Source organism: Passer montanus, unplaced genomic scaffold, assembly GCF_014805655.1.
Source record: "Passer montanus isolate IOZ18808 unplaced genomic scaffold, ASM1480565v1 scaffold151, whole genome shotgun sequence".
Lineage (NCBI taxonomy): Eukaryota > Metazoa > Chordata > Aves > Passeriformes > Passeridae > Passer > Passer montanus.
The window spans coordinates 53,363-73,731 of NW_024362163.1; the positions used below are offsets into that span (position 1 = coordinate 53,363).

Sequence of the window (20,369 nt, forward strand, 5' to 3'; positions counted from 1 at the left end):
TTGCTTCAATAGCTGAATTTCTCAAGTCCAAAACCAACATTAATCTCCTGCTAAAGATTATGAAAGAAGAAATCTGGAGGAAGAACAAACACCTCATTAATATCATTATGTTAACTGATTTAACCCTAAAGTTACACTGGCACTCCTCAAACCAAGTACCACACTGAGAAGTCACACCATTAAGACAAACTGGACGTGCTTTTTAGAATGATTTCTTATCTTGTAGAAATCTTCAGACAGAAAGGCTGGTGTAGTGCCCCCATCCCAGCAAAACACATGATTTTGTCAGAGTGCTTAGACAAGGCAGAATGGTTAAAGCAGATAATTGTGACACAAAATTATGTGCCACCTGCTCTGTGGTTTCAGAAACCTGAGATGCATTGCTATCTACAACAGCAGCTAACACCCAGAAGCACGTTACTGCCATAAAAAAAAAAAAAAGGATAGAAAGGATTCAAAATTGTTGTAAAACTACTCTACTGATCAACAGTATAGAATTTGCCTTGTGCCAAAGGCAAGTATCCACCTTCCACATCAAAGCAGTCAGAAAATCCTTGCCCTGCTCCTAGTTTGAAACATAACCTTTGGAAACATAATCAGCTAGTTAGTCTGGCCTGAAAGGGGTTCTTGGCTACTCTGACTGCTGAGAAAAAAGTATTTAGAAATTAATTTGGACCCTTCCAGACCAGCCTCTAATACACGTGTGGGTGGCAGCAGAGGGCTTCCCACCCCTTCCTAAAACACCCCAGCACATCACACTTGCTGAATTTCATTCCAGGTCAACATATCAGCAAGTGATCACCAGCTCAGTCTTCTCTCATGGGGCAGTAGGGCCAGAAGGCAGAGTGTGGAGATAAGATCATATGAAATTGTGTTAAACCCCTTTTCCTGTGGCAGGGAGGTCTGGCTGATACCACATGCCACTGTTAGGGCATCCAAGGATCCATTTTCACAAGAGGAGTGCCAAGGTATTGCTACCTGATATGTCAGCTGCTGGAACAATGACAGTGACTTGCAGGGCAGGACGTGGTAGAAATCAGGGGTTTGACTCTTCTGTTTTAAAGGGAGACCTATTTTAATAGAGAAACCCATTTTTAGAGTGCTAGTTGAAATCAAAAGTAGGGTTTTTTTCTTCCAAAGAAGCCAGGTATTTAACTCTTGACTTGTATTTGGAAATAACACCTGCTACACACACATCCAGCTTTGTCTCTCTGTTTACGGAATTGCAAAATAAAACCATTAATGAGTCTTCCTTGAGCTGCTGCAGCAAAAATTACAAACAACACCACCCTCTCCCCCCACCCTGCCCCCTCCATAAGTGCCATAAATAAAATCCATGAGATTTTACTGATTTTACATGTTGAACTTAGTCTGGCTATTAAATACTACCAGTTAAAAGTACTCCCACCCCAAAGTGAAGAGATTCTTAAAGAATATTTTCAATTTTTACTTTTGCAGTACAAATTACAGTACCCAAAAAAAAAAAAAAGTTCAAGTACTTTAGCAGGTTTTTCCACACAGGACTCAGATGTATAAACAATCTGAGTCCAAATTTGAGGTACTTTAAAAAACATCACAAAACCAAACCAAACCTCAGTACATCTTTTTTCCTAATTTATAAACTAGTGAAGATTAAAAAGAACTCTAGGTTTGAACACAGACAAAAGGAGTCAGCTAAAGAAAAGAGAAAACATTCTGGTAAATTTTCAGAAAAGACAACCAATTTTTGGGCAAGTTATACAGCATTATGTAGTCCCAGTTTTGGAGCTGAATGCTGTAGGCAACTTGCCCTTCATACTCAGTTTCCATTTATTTTGGCTGTAAATCATAACCAAGCAGGTATCAAGCCATCTGCTTCTATCCTCAGTAAATGCAGTAAACTTGCTTCCAGTTTTGGTGATACAACATGCCGTTTTCTTCTGTCCAGTAAAAAATACACCTTTAAACTCCATTAGTCAAAAGCTGCCCCAATATGCAAAGGATTTAATGAATGAAGGGAATGTGGCAGCAGGGAAAAAGAAAGAACAAAAAAAAATCTGCACAGGAAGAATAAAAATTCAATATTCCATTAAAGGCTATCATAAGCTCCAGCTCTATAATTTGATTTTTCACAAAGCTAATCTTGGCAAATGCTAGAAACAGTGAAAACACCAAATACAATTCTTTTTTTTTTCACAACAGGCAAATTCTGAAGACATTCAAAGTTTTGGTTCAAGCAAGTTAAAGGTGTAAGAAAGTCATATCTAAAGCCTATTCACATTTCTCAAATTTTCAGAAATGAGACAATGATCCAACTTTGACCGTCTGTGCCTTGCTGGTTGTCCAGAGAACAAACATGAATAATAACCCAGAGTGAGGTGAGACCATTCTCAAAAGCTTCCACTGCTCAAAACTGTTTAGTTAGTATTTAATTTTAAAAATTAATTTTTAAAATACTTGAGGGCTTGTGAGCGGAGAGCACAGAAGGTGGAAAAGGAAAAGGCTATCCATCTCCTCTAATTTACATCAACAAGAGCAGCATTCAGACAGCAGCAAATGTCTCTAGTAACTACAGGAGTCCTGGCTTAGTGGAACTTTTCTCAAGCTATCAGCCTGGGAGTTGGGATTAATCAGCTGTGCTGTAGGTTTGGCATGCTACACAGCATCCCCATAATGAGGAAAGGGGCTGGGAAACTCATATTTTAGGGCTGATCCACAGTGAAATGGAGCAGCTCCAAATTACTTAAGGGGCATTTGGCCCAAACACTAAATGCCAAGATTTGCTCCTACCTTTCAAACAATAAAAACACCCTTGTTTCTTTGTAGTGCCATCAACATGGACAGAGCACTCGGATAAAGCTACTTCAGGCTGTCAACAGCGGTCAGCAGTCGGGAGTTCACACCCCACCCCTGGACGTGTCCAACACAAGGTGATTCATTCCAGCCCCTCTGCTCAGCTGCACAACCTGGACACGTCCAGCCCGACGCCAGGAGGAGCACAGCCCACTGCCCTCTGCCACCACTTCTGCAAGAAGCCAGCCTGGGTGTCTCAGCGAGAAGGATGCAGTGCTGTGCTACCAGCACTGTGTGGATGTTTGCTGTGCTGTGCAGCCACAGCCACTCTGTATTCCAAGACCAAGGCACAAGAAAATGCAGCATCTAAGCACTTACATTATAAGCACATGCCAAGGCTTCTCCTCTCATCTTTTAGAAGGAAACAAGTTCACCTTTACACATTTTAAAGTAATTACATCCTAAGGCAGACTCAAGAGCATTCGTATTTGATTACTATAATTTGACATTGTATTTTTTGACACATCCCAGTGCTGCCTGTTTAAAGCTGAAAATGCTATGAACCAACCTAGAAAGCATTTTTATTCGAGATACATTTTGGAGCAGGTAAGAATAAAGGGCAATATGCCAGGAGAACTGAACACCTTGAGATGAGCATCAAGGAACTCCTGTTCTAAGCATGTCATTTAACTCCCAGAGGGTTGAGAGAAGTCTAGGTAGGAGGAACAAGTTGTCAGGGGTCTATCAGCCCCCACATCTGTATCTAACTGAGCCTCTAGAAGTGTGCTGACAGAGGGCAGACTCCACCAAAACATTATGGGCTTTTGAGGATGAAAGATCCCAAGACAAGATAGAAAATTGCATAGAAGACCATGAGGAGCATACAGCTGAAGAAAAAGGATGAAATTTGAAAGCCCCACAGGAGTATGTGCTTTACTAACCACAGTGGAAATGTCCTAGTCCACTTCAGTATGATATACAAAAAATACACAGACAAACATCTTCTGTGTAGCACACAAAAAAGTTGGAAGCCCATACATTTGTCTTGGTGAGCTTTGAAAGCAAGCTACTCCAAAACCGGGGGGAGGGAGTATTAAAACACTGGGGTGTGATTTGACCTTCTCTAAAAATTAGATTATATATAATAATTATATTATTATTTATTATCATTTAAAAATACTAAAAACAGCTGGAGGAAAGTTTTGTTGCTGTCTCCAGTGCTCAAAAAATGGAGAATGGTGTGAGTCTCCTCACCATCACTTCCCAGATCATAAGTCTGCTGTTACAGTCCAGATGACCAGAACATTTTAGAGATCACAAAAAATGGAAATCAGAATACTTCGGTCCAGCTTTGCACAACAGACAATAAAACCACTTCTGTCTTAACACGGGGCTGCCTGAAGCAAGCTCGACCGGAGCATATAATTTAACTTTCACAAGGTAAGAAAATATATACTCCAAATAGTCCCATAAATTTTCTTAACTTTCTAATGTGAATTTGCCAACAGAATTTCACTACCACATCTACCTTGCAATTAAGTGTTAAAAAATTTTTTTTTCTGTTTTTACAGAACCAAAATTGTTCAGAACAAATGTATCATATATAAAATCTGCTTATTCACTGTCATCAGTTCTGCCATGTTCATATCATGCAGAGGAGGAAAAATCCTTTCTAAAGAAAGAACTGTACAAAATTAGCAGGATTCCTCCCACCTTTGCATGTTGCTTTCTGGTAACATTTATGGACTGTTGTGTTAAATATGCTCTTTTTGATGCAACTCCACTTTGCTTTTCAGAGATTGTGAAATTAAAGCTTTGACAATGACAGGAAGACTATTTTTACAAGGAGTAGCAGACAGAGAATAAATAGTACCTCAACACAGACTTTTGGGGCTTGTACTTACTTAACATAACTTTAAAAGCAGTTCTTTCTGTGGCACAGGCTTATTTTTAATCTCCTTTATTGATTTGTTTTCCTAACAGCAACGAGCCCAAGCAACAGCATAAGATACACCACAAAATACTAGATTTCAACACATAACCTGAGCTTTCTGCTCCCCGAGCATAAAAGTTGATTAACTTCATTTATATCAGGTAATCTAGTGTTATCAAATTTTTAAATTCTGGTTATTGCATCCTTTTAAGGCAATCTATAGGCATTTGTGGAAGTTGTAGCCCAGAGAGATGGGAAATGAAAGTACAGATAAAAGACAGATTTTACTTCAAATGTATCTTTTGACAAAGGTGATTATAGATTCTGGCTCTTTTTGCAGGTTCTTTCACCTATTCAGGTTTTACTAGTTAATTCCATTTTAAAAGCATGGTCTTTCAAACTGAAGAATAATGAAAACATCAGTTCACTGACCACCTGAACACCAAAAGTTGTATTAAATCTGTGCATTTAAGAACCATATCTAAAAAATACTGCACACAATAACCAACATGACCCCTAGGCTTGCACCCCTCATTATCTGACACTTGACAAATGTTGTAAGCCCCTATATCTTTGGAGCCAAACCTAAAATAATTTCTTAGAGACATTTTTGGCCAAACACATTGCTGGCATGGTGCCAGGGAAATCTATCAGAATGGATCTAATTTAAAAGAGCAAAACCTTTCAGGCATTTCAATTGTCCCCTTAAAGCCATCTTTGCAAAAAAATGCTTTAACATGTAGAAGAAAAACAGAACTGCAAACTTTTGTAAATACACCTCTGCTTTTGACTCCTCTCAGATTTAGAAGCTTCATGACACCTAGAAAGAAAGCTGTCAGAAAAATACAATGGCAGGAAAGTTTTTCACAGAACACATATAACTCAGCTGCCAGTTAGTACCTTCTCCTCCAACACACAGTCTTTCAATCACTGCAGTAGAAATTAAGAAAAAGCACCCAGCGACTGACAGCTCAGCTTTTGTTCACAAACCACTTGAGAGATGTGACAAGTCTATCCAAAAAAGCCAAAGAACTTACCTCCTACAGTGCAAACACAGAGTACAGCAAGGAAAAAGCAAGCAGTCCCCAGGAGCTTCATGCTTGGTGGTAGTGCTGTCAGCTCTCCCTTGTGCAGCTGGGCAGGGAGTGCTCTCTCACTCTGGGGCAGGCCTTAATTACTCCATGGAAAAAGGTGTGTGGTGACTGTGCCTGGTCACTGCCCATTCCTGCTTATTTTGGGGACTTTGATAAAGAACAGGAGGAAACACAACATACTCCCTCTGGGAGTTCAGTACAGAGGAGATTTATTGTTTCAGTCCTTACAGGAACTCCTTTTCTTTGGCAGTGAACCATGTTTTTGTTAATACATTATTTTGTTCTTCTTCAGTCATGAGGGCAGGAAGGTTTCTGAACAGAGGCAAATCTTTCCTTAGAATATGCTATGCATCACCAGCTTTCATAGTGGAGCTCAGGATACTTTTAAAGCACATGTCTGCGAGCAGTGAGTGAGCCCAGGGAGAGGGGGATAACATAGCCAGGAACAGAGGAGCAAAACAAGCAACAAGAGTCTTCATCTGGCTCTTTACTGGGCTGTGTGAGGTGGCCCTGCTGAAAATCACAGCTGCTACATGTTAAAGGTAGAGAGCCTCCCTGAGAGAGCTGCCATCCTGCAACCAACAGGATGCAAGGCCCACCAAAATAGGGAGAGGAAGTGGCTCCAACAAGGTGCCCCAGCAGCAAGAGGCTCTGGGCTGTTCAGAGTAAGGGTTGGGGTGGGAGTTTTTCCTTTACATAAAAACGAGCCCTTTTTTTTATTTATTTATTTTAATTTTTATTTGAGAAGCTGCAACTAGCCTTGACTGTATCTGCTCCATTAGTAATGGAAAGGGTTTTTTATTCTTCTGTTTAGGTACTTGCTGTGCCATGGGCTGGGAGTACAGATCCCCAAAGCAAGCCTCTTACCTGAGCTGTCTGATCAACCAGCACAGACTCTCTTCTCCTCCTCAGGACACTGCAAAATTTTGGTATCCCTCCTTCTTACAGCAATTTCTCCAACTTCTGTGGAAGAAACCTTAGCAGAGCTCTAGTGTTAAAGGCTACCAAAACATGATCTTGTAACAGTCCTGTACTCTGCCCCTTAAAGATTCAATGCAGCTGATGGCAATTAATCACAAACCTTCAACCACAATGAGAATGAAGTGCAGTATGTTTGCTATTCTCCCTGTTTGTCAGCTCTCAGGAAAAACTGTGGAAAAACCGACCTCATAAACAGCCTGACTAATTAAATAGTCAACTCTACTTATTTCAGTAATTAACATTTTTTTTTCTTCATTACAGGTTCTAGCTATAAGGGGAAATTTTGGAATGGCTTCACCTGCAGGAACTTCCAAGAGCTAACCCACAGTGCTTCCAGCCACAGTGCTGTTTTATCCATGGGATGAGGAAAATGGTAGCAGCTTGGCATTATGTGTGGAATCATAGAATTGTTTAGGCTGGAAAAGACCTTTAAGATCATTGCACCCAACTACTAACCACATTGCCAAGGTCACCACTAAACCCTGTCCCAAAGTGCTACATCTACACCTATTTTAAATATGACTCATCATCTCCAGAGATGATGAATCAACTGCTTCCCTGGGCAGCCTTTTCCAATGCTTGACGACCCTTTCTGTGATTAAATCTTTCTTATATCCCGCCTGAACCTCCCCTGATACAACTTGAGGCCTCTTGTTTTATTGCCTGTTAATTGGGAGAAGACTGACATAACTTTTGTTTCAATAAATTACATTGCTGCATCTTAAGACTCTGACACATCCTCTGCAGGTGACAGAAGCTGGTGCTCAACAAAAATCTGGTGGTAGACAATGAATTTCTGGTACTTCATTTGGACAGTCTTGGGTATTCACACCCATAAGAGACGCAGACATGTAAGTTCTCCATAGCTGGACAGTGTCCTCAGCATTATTGAAAAGGATCCCACAGAAATAAAAACTTGACTCACAGAGCGGTGGGCCACACAATTACACTTTTGCCAAGTTCATCAGAGCTTATGCAAGAGAGTTGCGCCAGTGCTCTCTCTTTATGCTCATTTTCTGCCGATGTAGGACTTCAAGTTAGAGCAGGCTAGGAAAGCAATAACTGCTGCAGCAGAGAGTCTTCAATAAAGATGACAAATCTGAACACAGAGTGAATTCATCCCAGGTTAGTACTGTTCCTAATGTAATAAGAGGAACTCTAACCTTTTATTGCTACCACCTGAAATGTTAATGCTGAAGGAAGATACAGAAAGGGATATTATTTTATTGACTGAAATGAAATCTCTGCAAGATCTAAGAGGCATGAAGGTATGAGGACACAATCCCTTCCCTGGGTTTTGAGACCCAGAGAAACTGAGTGCCCAAATGAGTAATGGTTTGCTATTCATGTGAACAGCAGCACCCCAAGAAGTTGCTGCAGCTTAAGATGGTGACTGTGGCGGTTCCTGGCACCTCACTGAAAGCAGGAAGGGCACAAAGTGTTGTAGTCCTGCAGTAGCCATTCATATTGTAGCCTGCAGTAGCCATTCATATTCATATTGAAAAGCCTCCCCAGCCTCACACAAGGGGTTAGGAGGGAAAGAAAGAGAAAGTGTAAGGCAAAGACTCTTGGCTCTATGTCATAGAATTCAGGTTATACGTCAGAGAGCCCTAACACAACTTTCTGCTCCCTGGAACATGGAGAGAACAATGTCCCTCTCAGATACTCATGTTAGTTTCAAAGGCAGCTAACTTCTGCTAGATCAATCTTGGGCAGCAGCAGGAGCATGCACGTAAGAAATAATAGGAACAGAAGAGGGACAGCTCAAATAACTCACTGAAAGAAAAATTCTGGCTAAGGCTGAGTTGTAGCTTCTGGCTTGGATTATCTGAGCTGCAGAAGAGATTCTCACAATTCTTATCAATGGCAACATTTTTTTTTCTTCAACAAGAAATAATTTAAAGTTTCAAAAGCTTCTAGAGATCTTTGCAGCAAAAGACTGTTCTTCTATGTGTTCACTGAAAATAATTTTTTTTTCTTTTCTTTCCTATCAGCAAGTAAGTTTTCCCTTCTTGAATAAATGTTTTTCTTTCTTTCCTCAAACTGTGAAACTTAGCTTCAGTGTGCTTTGTTTCACAGAGAAATTTGGTCATTGGGACTCCTGCCAACAGTGGTGTTACTGCCAGTGTTGGGATATCTGGAATTTCACTTCAAGCCCCAGAACAAGTGACTGTATGACTCAGTTTCTACATCTTTTCATGTAAGATTTTAGCCCTCCTAGCTGCAGAAGAAAACTTGAAACATGACCAAAGAGCACTCTAGAGAATGAAAGGACTCTCTGCTTTAAAATAGCATTATTTTGTAGTCCAATAAGGGTTGGGGTAGCATGAGTTATATATTCATTTTTGCCAGTGTGGTATTTCATTATTGAAGGGAAACCATTTACAGCCACAGTGGATTTGCAGTTACAGTTTTATTGGTCTCTGGCTGTATTTATATATTCTTTCTTAGTTCACACTGCTTGGAGCATAACGCTGCCTTTTCACGCACAGTTTTCCTATGAGGTTCAAATAATCCCCTTCAGATTTAGAGAAAGTAAAAATTTTACATATTGTTCAATATCTTTGAAGCACCACTGCATAAAACAGGTAATAATGTGGACAGCAAAGTGGTACCTTGCTGTGGGCTGCTGACAATTTCCAGTGTGGGTGTGAAGAGTCCATTTGTCAAAGTCTTTACAAACGCAAAAGTAAAAAGGTACAAAGAATACACAGACTTTGGTGTTTTACTAAAGTGAAGAAACAAACACACTAAGTTTTTCAGCCTTTATCACTGATGCTTGCTATCCTTTCCATTGATGGTTATTTAAACTCTTATAGCAGAATGATAAAAAAGAGCAAACTAACCTCAAACTCTTTTGTTTTGCTCCATCTGTATTTTAGCAAACACACCCAAAGCAATATTGGGTGTGTTTGCTAAAATACAGAAATTTGCTAAAACCAGAAATTACCTATGATTTACCTGTATATTTCATTATACTTACTTCCCTAAACGGGGTAAATTTGCATTGAAAAATGCAATTGTAACAATACAGGAATATTTTGTTTAGCTATGCTTTCTGTCATTTTAAAAATTGTTTTTAAAAGTACTTGGGTTTTAGCCCATTACATATATTAAAATTTTTATATAAGAGTAGAACTTCAAAGAACTTCAATTTAGCAGTAGAAAACCAAGATATTTTAATGGCTATATGTAGAAGTTTCTCTAAAATTCGTGCTGTGGGACATATTAAAATGTAGATATTTTGTTCTGAATTTTTTAATGGAAACATTGGAATATTTCATGGACTAGAAATGTCAGTATCCAAATCCTGCTGCACAAAATAATATTAAAAATATTAAAAACCAGGCTCATAAATGTATTTAGGTGCTTAAAATCCCAAGCTGGCCACCTTTTTTTTTTGTAGGATGGAACTGCTTCAATCTCATTCACTTGATTTAGAGACAGCTGCTAATGTGAAAAATTCCACTAAATCTCTAAGTGCCTTTATGTAGGCAACTAAAGACAAAAACACATTTAGTCTGTTGGCTTTTTTTTTAACAAAAGATTTTTTTCAAGGCCAACAGAACTACTGCATCTCTGGCTCTCAGAGGATTGTTTATTTGCTCTACCAACAGACTCTGTAACAATATCCGTTACCACAGAGCGTGTTTTTCCTGCTCTCTCCTACTACATGCCTTTCCCACTCTTACACACCTGGAGCTCTACTGATTCACCACGGGGACTCAAAACATGCTTGAAGGATGTGGCTCAATGTTTATTCACTTGCAGTAGGTGTAACTCGGGCCCATATTTGTAGAAATGGAGCTGCAATGAGCAGCTTAACAGCCAAGGTCCTTCCAAGGGCACCATCCAAGGTCCATTCTGTCACTATTGGTGACCTATTGATGGGCACATATTTGATTTTGTTAGTCAGAGGGAAGCTTAAGCAGGACTACTGTGGCTGAGAGAAGTAAGTTACAAAGGGAAAAGTTACTGCAGTCCTAAGTCATATTTCATGCTTAGATATGGGCAGTCAGAAGAGCTGGAAGAGAGAGACCATAAAAAGTTATTCCAGGGATATGAAAAACAGTGGGTTTGCAAACTTAGAGCAAGGAACTTCATGTCATGTAAAGCCTCACATGGAATGTGTTTATAGGATCTGCATCCTGTCCTGAGCTAATGAAATGGGAAACAGTGAGTCAGTCTCAGTTTCTCATGTTATTCGAAGCGCATGGAGTGATTATTATGGCTGGCTGTCTCAGAAGAAACAAAACACAAATATGTGTTTGAACCATGCCTTAATTTTCCAAAAGGATGGATAAGTCCAACTGCTATCTATCCAGAGAGATAGCTCATCTTTACTGTGGTAAACTGTAATGAGCTCATTCTTCTTGAGCCTGGTTAAAAAACAGGCAGTGGTATGAGACTGCAGTGGACCCCAGAACTGAAAAGCAAGATGTGTTTTCTGTTCCAATTCTACTTGTCATTTTTACTGTGCAAAATATTGCTAGACATTAAGCTGCTGAGCTGACTTTCTGTGGTTTCTCTTTCCCATTTGGTTTCCTCTGCACAAGCAATGGAAAAATGTATCAGATTTCTTGTCAGTCTTGTGAGAGGATTCTCTGTGCACTGGTCTGTCTAAGCTACAGTTTCTAACAGTGTCAACTTTGTTTTTAGGCCACTAGCATCAGAAACATCTTAGAACATTATAAAATATCTGATTATAAAGAGCCTATTGTACTTAAATGCAAGCATTTATAGCTTTCCTAGCAGCCAACACTATTACTGTGCTAGTATCCCAGCATGTATTATAAACCTAAATTTTCATCCACTCATTAAAGGAGTCACTGATAAAAATGTGTCCAGATTCCTCATTGCTCAGTTTTGTTCCTGTTCATAAATGTGGTGAGATTTGGAGGGCTTGAGCTACTTATAAGACCCTGGGAGCTTCTGAGCTGCAGGTCATGGGACTGGAAAAGGGAGAGTTACAGGAGATTTGGCAGCTGCACAGAATTTAATGTTGGGCAGATAGAGAGTATGCAGGAACAGCTGGGCCAGAATGCTCATTTCCTGCATCTCTTCTTCCATCAAGAAAGTGAGGTAAAGAGATGTTTCATAATGAACAGCTTCTTCTGGAACTTAGAGCAAAAAGCCAGAATTCACATGTCATGAATCTGAGACTAAGTTATACTCCAAGGCAATATCTATCAGACATTTTTTTTAACAGAGCCTCTCAAACAAAGACAGCTCTTCTCTGCTTGGCATTTTTCCTTGTGCAATTTTTTTGGTTTGTTTGCAGCTACCTACAATCTCCTGCAACAAACTTCCAGCATTGATAGGCTTGAACTCTTTGTGGCTTAACCTCCTTATCCAGAACAGCTATTAGTGCTGCTCCTCTGCGTCTGGCTTCCCAAGCCTTCATTCCTTTGGTGTATTTCAGACTTCCTGTTGTCGCTATCAGAATGAGTCCTGCTGGCAAGCACTTTTTGACACATGCAAAATACAATGCATGCCTGGTCTGATAAGGAAATAACATTGCCAAGAAAAGTAGGTAAAATCCCTGTGCCAAAATATACCCCCAGCATTCCAGCTTCCTAGAAGACTGCATATCTGCCCCTTCACAGATATCAAACATTTTCCTGTTCTCTGCATTTCTAGTTTCCAATTCATTCAGCAATTCAGATGGGAATAAATGCTTTCCACAGCATTTAAGAGTTAGGCAGTAAGTAGCCAACTGAAAATAAAAGCATCTTGGGCACCGGCTAGAAGCAGGTATTTTAGATCATCCACAAATAGCTGGAAAACACACAAAAAATATTTCACACTTCCATGCTTTTGGAAATCTCTTATACTGCTGGGCAGCTTGTCATCAGGAATGCACTGACTGACATTCATCTGTGATTACACTAGTCTAAACTTTTCTTCCAGACATCTGGGATAAGACTACAACTTTTTTAAGGGAAAAAACCCTACACCAAACAATAGAAAAAAATGAATTACCAGCATGCTGTGCTTCCACATACTGCACTTCAGGCTGTCCAGTAGCAATGAAAACTGCCTGTAGTAACAAAAAGCTGTTAATAAACCACTATATATTATGCCAATCACCTTTTAAAATGAACTTTATGGTACACACTGGCAGATATTTGGAGTTACAAAACTGTGCTCAGGGACATTAACATCATGGGTCTTTGCAGCAACAACACCCTCCCTCAATTTAACATTCAAAAGTGCTGATTTATAGTCAAGACCTATACAAATTAGTTTGGGGTACCATGAGAAGATGGTTAGGCAAAGAACAGTTTTTAGAAATTGTTTCTCGCCTACATCTCTCCATGAAGAACAGGACCACATACAACCTACAAGTTAGGCTCCAGCAGGTTAAGATAATTTATTTTCCTTTACAGCTGGATTAGATTAGGAGACTGTTAATTCCTATGGCTCATCTAGAATGCAAAACCCCAGTGACTTCTGGTGAAACAGGAATTACACTCAGAAGTTCAGCACTTTGGACACTGAAGTTAATACTTAGCTTTCATTTTTGTTCAGTGCTGGGAGTAGCAGGTGGACAACAAGTACTTCTGCAGACCAGTTATTTTTGTTCCTTGAGGGATGGGCAAAGAAAGGAGGAACAATGTCAAGGCCGCAACAGTGCTATTCACACAACCATCATTTCAGGCTGAGTACCCTCATCATGTTAATGAAGGAAGTAAGCACTCAATAAAAGCACAGCATATTGTTTTCATCTGACTTTCTGCTGTCTGAATTGTTTGGCTGAAGATGGAGAATTGCCATCACTGGGAGCATGTAAAAGCAGGTCAAGTGTCTATCTGAGATAATGCACCATGGTTTGAAGCAGAAATCTGACTTGTATTTCTGCAGAGCCCTTGCTATTCTCAGAGTCTTGAGGTAGAATCTCAGTCTGGAAAATGTATAATTTATCAATTTATTAACCCACTACTTATCTAACTTCTGTCATCACCCACAGATATGCAGAGCCATTTTCTGCCTGCATGTGCAGACTGTAGCTGGGGATCCTGGAGGTGAGTCCATCATAGTAACAAGATGTAGTGCAAAGTCCACCTTTGACTGCCCTTCAACATGGCCTGTCAAATCCACGTGCTAGGAAAAGATGGGTAGAAACAGCCCAGATCTGTGACATGACATCCTGTATTGTCACATTTACTGAAATGGACATAATGACTGCACAAAACTCCTCCTCTGCAGGAGTATTACTGTACTGACAGAAAGTTCACTTTTGCAGAGTACCTTCATCTGCATTAGGAGAACTGTAAAGTACTGGCACTTGTTCAGTACTCTTTGAGGAAACCTAAGATTTTTATTTCATTTAATTGGTATAACCATTTTCTGTCATCCTCACTGCACAACAGAGCTTTATGAGAAGAGACTGTTTCAACCTAGCTGATAGCTGCTGGAAATCACTTTATAACCACTATATAACCTGATACTTGGATCAGTTTGCAGCTGGGACTGGATCAGCTCAGCACCTGAAAGCAAAAAAAGCATTGAAAAGTACATGTGTTATAGAAGTAATATCTAGACATTAGAGCTGCTCCAGCAGAACACCAATGAGCAAGGGGCAAGAGCAGCAACACCTCACTGCGGCCACAGCCAGCCCCTGCTCTGTGGTTTCCCTACTTTCATTGAGTACATCTTCATAGCAATCATACCTTCCTTTTGTTTGTTTGGGTTCTTTTGGAGGGGGAAGGGGAAAGGAGAGCTCCTGCACTTCAGTCTCTTGGTAGCAACTGGTGTTAGAGGTACTTTCATTTCCCTGGGATCCTGTTGTTTGGCTGGGAGGCCCTGGGGTGAGTCACTGAGCCACCCACCACAAAACAACAGGAAGAGTCACAAATTCTTCAAGAACAGCAGTGTCTGGGAGGGGTCTTCATCCAGGCTAGATTGCTGGTTGCTAACAACTTTTGCAATTGCATTAGAAATATGCTTCTTTCAGGCCATATTTTTATTTTATTCCCTCTTCTAAAATGGATTTTTTTCACAAATCTTGCAAACAGTAGAGCTGATGGAATACTATTTATCAAGCTTAAAATTTAGTGAGTTTTTCTATGTTTTGATAAAAGATCTGTTTGATAAAGAATTCCTTAAATATTTGATCATCTTCACAGCTGGTGATATATATGCTTTCAATGCATGTTTTGGGGAATAAATAGCAGTATTTGCTGAGGAATTTAACTGGAAGTAATGTTTCCTGGTGCCCAACCAGACCAGATCTGTGCTCGAGCCAGGCCAGATCTGCTCTCTAGATAAAGTTACTGGGAAGAATTATCAGATCCTTCCAGACTAGTCTGACTGTACTCCCAGTGAAATCAATTAAAAAAATCCAGAACCATCCTTTCAACAATTTTGGTGAGCAGCAATAGGAGTGATTACTTTGGAAAAATCTTCTCATGCCTATTCTATATTTACTTCAATGACAGGTTAACAAATCCATATTTTGAGTGTGTAATCATTATTCCTATTAAATTCAGCTGGACATCTTAATGCTGAAAATTACACATTCAAGTGTTCATAGAAACAGGCCCTGAAGAAGGAACAGTGGCATGCAAATAGCAGTCCTGTATTTCTATTTTCTGCAAATCTCCAGAATCCCACTCCAGTCTCATATTGCTTTCCCATGCACATTACTAAGTTGGCCTCACTCAGGGTGGGGATTATATGGAATAGGGATAATCTTTATTTCCATTGGGCATTAGCCCAGTTTATGTGACAGAATGGAACATGCAAGTTAGAAACAATACCAACAACAACAGGAATTTTCTATAACAACAGGAATTTTCTATCAAATCAGATCTAGGGCTGAGGTTTTTGTGAACTCGATGAGCCATTAGCCTGTGACATTCACTGGGCATGAAAACAAGCAAGCATATGCAACTCTAAGTATCAGGGCATGGAACGAGAATCATACATCCCATTCACTTGGAAAGGTGAGGCAGATGTGATCTATACCTCAACAAAGCACCTGATATTGCCCTCCTGCAACCCAGCTGCTCCTTGTGCAGGAGTCAGCTCTCTCTCATAGCCACATGACCTTGCTAATGTGACCTGCAGATACCTGAGTGTCTAGATGCAACCAAATATACCCCCTTGCACACCTGTCATAAACAAAGCACTCTAAGGTGGCCAGTTCTCCTGGTTTCTATACCTCCCATAGCAACATGGAGCTAAAAGCTTGGCTGAACACCTCTTTTTTCTTACTTTGAATTTTGCAAGACTTCTAACATTTTGTTTCACAGTTTTCAACAGTTTTGACGTGCTTTCCATTTCCCTGTAACAAATGTTACTTCTGTTGGCTTTCCCCCACTCTGTTGCACCTCTGTACATTCTTCTCCCCTTTGCACCTGCATTGAAAATAAGCAATGTTTTTCCATGTTTATACAACAGGCAATACAGTTCACACTCAGCTGGAGTGGGTTCTGGCCATATGACTGCCTGGCAGACTGACACAGCTAAGGTCTCCCTGGCCAAATTATCCTCTTGGAGGTCATGAAAATATGATAAATAATTGACAAGGATAGAAAAAATGAAGATAGAGTTCACATTTCTGCAGCTGGCTGATATTCCTACAGAAGTTACTAAGGAGAATTATATCAGATGTGCAAAAGCTGGGGCTACTTTACTGCTAACATCCTCCTTCAGTTTAATGCAGTTTTCACTTTTTGCCAAATGCATTTCTTTGGTCTGCAAAGAAGAGAGAACTGCTGGCAGACTTCAGTCAGTAAATCTGAAATCCTGTAATATTCAGTGATGGTCTTTGGGATAGGTTTGGGCAAATGTATTGCCAACACTATCTATAAACACAAGACATTAAAAAGAGTTTCTTGCATTTTGGAAAAAAACCCCAAAACTTCACAGAAATAAAAATACATAAATCAGGAATGAGCTAAAACTCAGTGTCAGCACGCTCCAAAAATGAGTGTCTAATGTTAGGCTCCTAAATCCTTCTTAGCCACTAGGATTAGTAGCTTGATCTTTGCTACTGGTAATTGCCCAGCAGGTTCTGGGAAAGTAGCTCATTTAGGCACCTAAATGTCAGGTTTTGAACCTAATTTCAGCTTCTAAAATAAGAGCACCAGGATTTTTAGTTACTATTAGAGTTTTACTTTCAGGTCAGACACAAAATCAGAAGGGCTCTAATTTTCTACTTCCACTTTAGACAGAACCCCAAATGTCACCACTGCCATAATATTCTGTAGGTGGACGAGAGGAATGATGGCAGGGCCCGTGGGGGAACACTGAGCACCAGAACAACTCTGGCGCCACAGCCTTGCTTCCCTTCCTCCTTCTGGCTTCTTGTGAAGTGCTCTCAGGTCTTGCTGTGTTTGCCCCAGTTGCTTCCTCCCTTTCCTCTCATTATCTGTGCAAAAGGCGCTCATGGCTTGTCTGTCCGCCAGGGCTACACAGGCTCTCACGCAGCTGCAGCCCATGCAGCGGCACCATTCCCACCTTCTGCAAGACAAAGGACCCCTGAGGTCCCAGGGACCTCCTACACTGAAGTGACCTGCCTTTTTCTGCTGAAGAAGTATCTTTGCCTCTGCTGTGCAACTGGTAACAGGATGCTCTGCAAGGAATTGCAAGAAAAAACCCCCTCAAAATAAGCAATTTGATTGGCTACTTTTAAAGATGTTATGTATTCCTTTTCAAAACCCTCCAGAACACAAAAAGCATAATTCCAGAGCACACTTGAAATCAAAACCAAGGCTGAACTTAAGCAGAAGCCAGAGCCAAACCAGAGGCACAAATCAAAACCAAATGTATTGCTCTATTCCTAGAAAGTCCTCTTTTCAAATAAAAATTTAATTACGCTCTTATTTTGTCATGTCTCGCCTATACACAAAGCTGTAACCATTTTACTAACCCCTTTTAGAAACTGATTTTTATTTTAATTAGTGCAGCCCTTTTATATTCTTTTGGTTATCCTCAGAACACCTTGCACTGATTTGTCTTAATTTATTCCTTACAGACCAGGGCAGCTTTTGTCTCTGACGTGCTCAGAGTGCACATACTACACATTTTCTGTCTGGAATTTTTTTAGTGAGTATATTTGAATAATTTTACAGAGAGCAAAAATCTTTCTGAACTCCTTAATTGAATTTAGTGTAAGATGAATTCACAAAAGTCATTCTCTGCAGGACTGCAACGCAGACTGTAAGATTATAGTGTTGACTGGTCATATACAAGTAGGGAATTAATCCAAAGAGGCACTAAAAATAGCGTGAATAAGAAGCTTTCTTAAAACTGTAGCCACCTTAATCAGTGAGTAGAGCAAGGTGGCAAATGTTTACTGACAGGACTGAGAAAACAAAAATCAGAAAGGCAAGCCATGTGAATTTGATGAGTTTACACCTTTAAATATTTCCCGGATAAAAGGAGAAAACATTTTTGCAGGAGATCCTTTTACAGGATCTCCAACTTTGTAGAATGACTTTGGGTTTATCTTCTAGAACTGCTAATGCTCTGAAAAAGGGTGAAAAACTAAATAAGGATGGATAGGACAAGGTGGGATGGCTTTAAAATAAAAGAGGGTAGGTTTAGATTTTATATTAGGAAGAAGTTCTTTACTGTGAGGGTGGTGAGACACTAGAACAGTTTCCCCAAAAATGTTGTGGATTCCCCATCCCTGGGAGAGGTTTAAGGCCAGGCTGGATGGAGATTTGAGCAACCTGGTCTAGTGGAAGGTGTCCCTGCCCATGGGGATAACACTGAGTGAACAATTGCCGTGCCCTGTTGAAGCTGTACTTTCAAGAGCTCACCCAGGCAGAGTTGCTTCAAGGATTTTAGTGCACACTTGTGCTCAAGTACAATGTCAAGAAACTTTGCAGACCAGTTTTCAAGGGCTTCCACTTGGAGCATTGCCATGTGTGTAAGACTCAGATGATTAATTCAGGAATGGCCAAATCCTAGCTTTATTTTCACCATTCTTGCTGGTAAAATAAAGTTAGTAAACTGATAAGAACTGTTTAGTGGTAGATATCTGCAGTAACAGAAATGCAGAATTGGATTTGCTCTTTCCTAATTTGTCTGATTTGGTTGTGATTGAAGAGTAATTCAGTATTGCAGCAAAGGAAGCTGTAAGAGCAAACATTATGACAATTATGAAAATATCCCACCTATGACTTGCTTAAAGCATAGCCCCACAGTAATTAACAGGATCTCATGCATTTTCAGCTCTATCATTAGTCAAAGGCTTAACGAAATGTCTCTAATGAAAAGAAAGCAGGAAGGGCTGTGCACAGATTCCTGGTGATTCATTGATTTCCTTCCTTCCATCCCCAGCTACTGTTTCACTGGACAAGTCTGCACAGTAACCAGTGTGGTACTGCACCAAGTCATGCCCAGTGCAAGAGAAACCCACCAGCTCCTCACTTGGGGAGCCGTGGCAGCACCAGCACTGTCCCACAAACACCCCCAGTGTCTCCAGGTGGCTCACTGGGCTCTCTGAGGAACAATTCTCACTTCCAGGGGTACCCTGCAGTCCCCTTCCGTGAACCCTGCAGCAGGCAAGCATGCTTGCAGCCTTGTCTTGCTTTTGTGGCCTGGCTGACCTCTCCATCCTGTGTGCCTGGGAAACAAGGGAATTGATCACCAGCTCAGACCATCTCCCACAAAAGCAAGTTGTAAAATAAGAGACAGATAAATTTTAAATAAATGTGAAGGTGTTTTCTTCCCTCAGCTGTCATGCAGGATTTCTCCAAGGCATCTCTTTGCTGCACTTCAGATTCAGATAAACACAGTAAAACCCTCCCACAGAGACCCAGCTATTTCAGTGAGATCAGAGATATCTGGTAGGGTGTTACTATGTACAAGTATTAGCTCTTGAGTCCTGATTTTTTCTTCAAACCAAAATTAAAAATATAAGTAATTTATTCCAGGGGATGTCAAATGTGTGGTATGGCTTACATGAGTTTGTGATGTCTGCAGGGGGTATAAAGGACATGGTGTTCCAAAGGGTCCTGGAAAGGGCCTGGAATAAACTGATTTCTCCAACTGTACCCCAATGCTTCTTAAAAAACACCCCACAAACCAGACAAGGTTATGTTTGCCTATTTCATGACCACGAAACACACCAGGACCCTCATGTCTCAGCTGAATGGCTGCTGGATAGTCCAGCTGTGTGCAGGGAATTAAATTGTGTTTTGACCTGTGGTTTTGGAATTCCTTGATTTTTATAGGATAACCTCAACAAAGAAGGTCAAGAGCCTTTCAAGGTGGCGGGAATAACTTTTATCAAGCTTTTTGTACAGTAAGCTCTAACTAGCAGTGTGTTTTTATTACTGGTCAGACTAATAGCAGTAATTACATGTACCACTGCAGTCAACCATAGAAAATTTATATAGAAATGCTAACCTTCTTTAATTTTTTTTTCCATTAGAAAGTGACATTGGGGAAGGACTTCCACTGGACTAGGGGCTGTAAGTGGGCTTTGATTTAAGTTATGTTCTCTCTATAAAGCATTTCCCTGACCTGCCAGTGTGAAAATCCAATTGACTTGAGAAGGAAATCCCTGTTGAAAGACCATCCTTAGTCTTCTTTTTATCTTCAAAGAACCCATGTAAGATCAGTGGGAC

General features: G+C 40.3%; 1 protein-coding gene and 1 long non-coding RNA gene across 2 annotated transcripts in view; one reads left to right on the top strand and one right to left on the bottom strand.

Annotated features, from left to right (window-relative positions):
* The window catches only part of EMCN (endomucin), a 53,084-nt gene extending 47,150 nt beyond the window's left edge, over positions 1 to 5,934 (bottom strand). The window contains exon 1 of the mRNA XM_039702006.1: positions 5,743 to 5,934. Within this exon, the coding sequence (XP_039557940.1) occupies positions 5,743 to 5,803 (61 nt within the window). The 5' untranslated portion in view covers positions 5,804 to 5,934. The remainder of the gene's footprint in view (positions 1 to 5,742) is intronic.
* Positions 5,935 to 6,631: 697 nt separating this feature from the next.
* Positions 6,632 to 7,268, top strand: LOC120498835. The gene is made up of 2 exons (XR_005626761.1): positions 6,632 to 6,728; positions 7,042 to 7,268. It is a non-coding gene; the product is annotated as an uncharacterized LOC120498835 (long non-coding RNA).
* Positions 7,269 to 20,369: the final 13,101 nt, after the last annotated feature.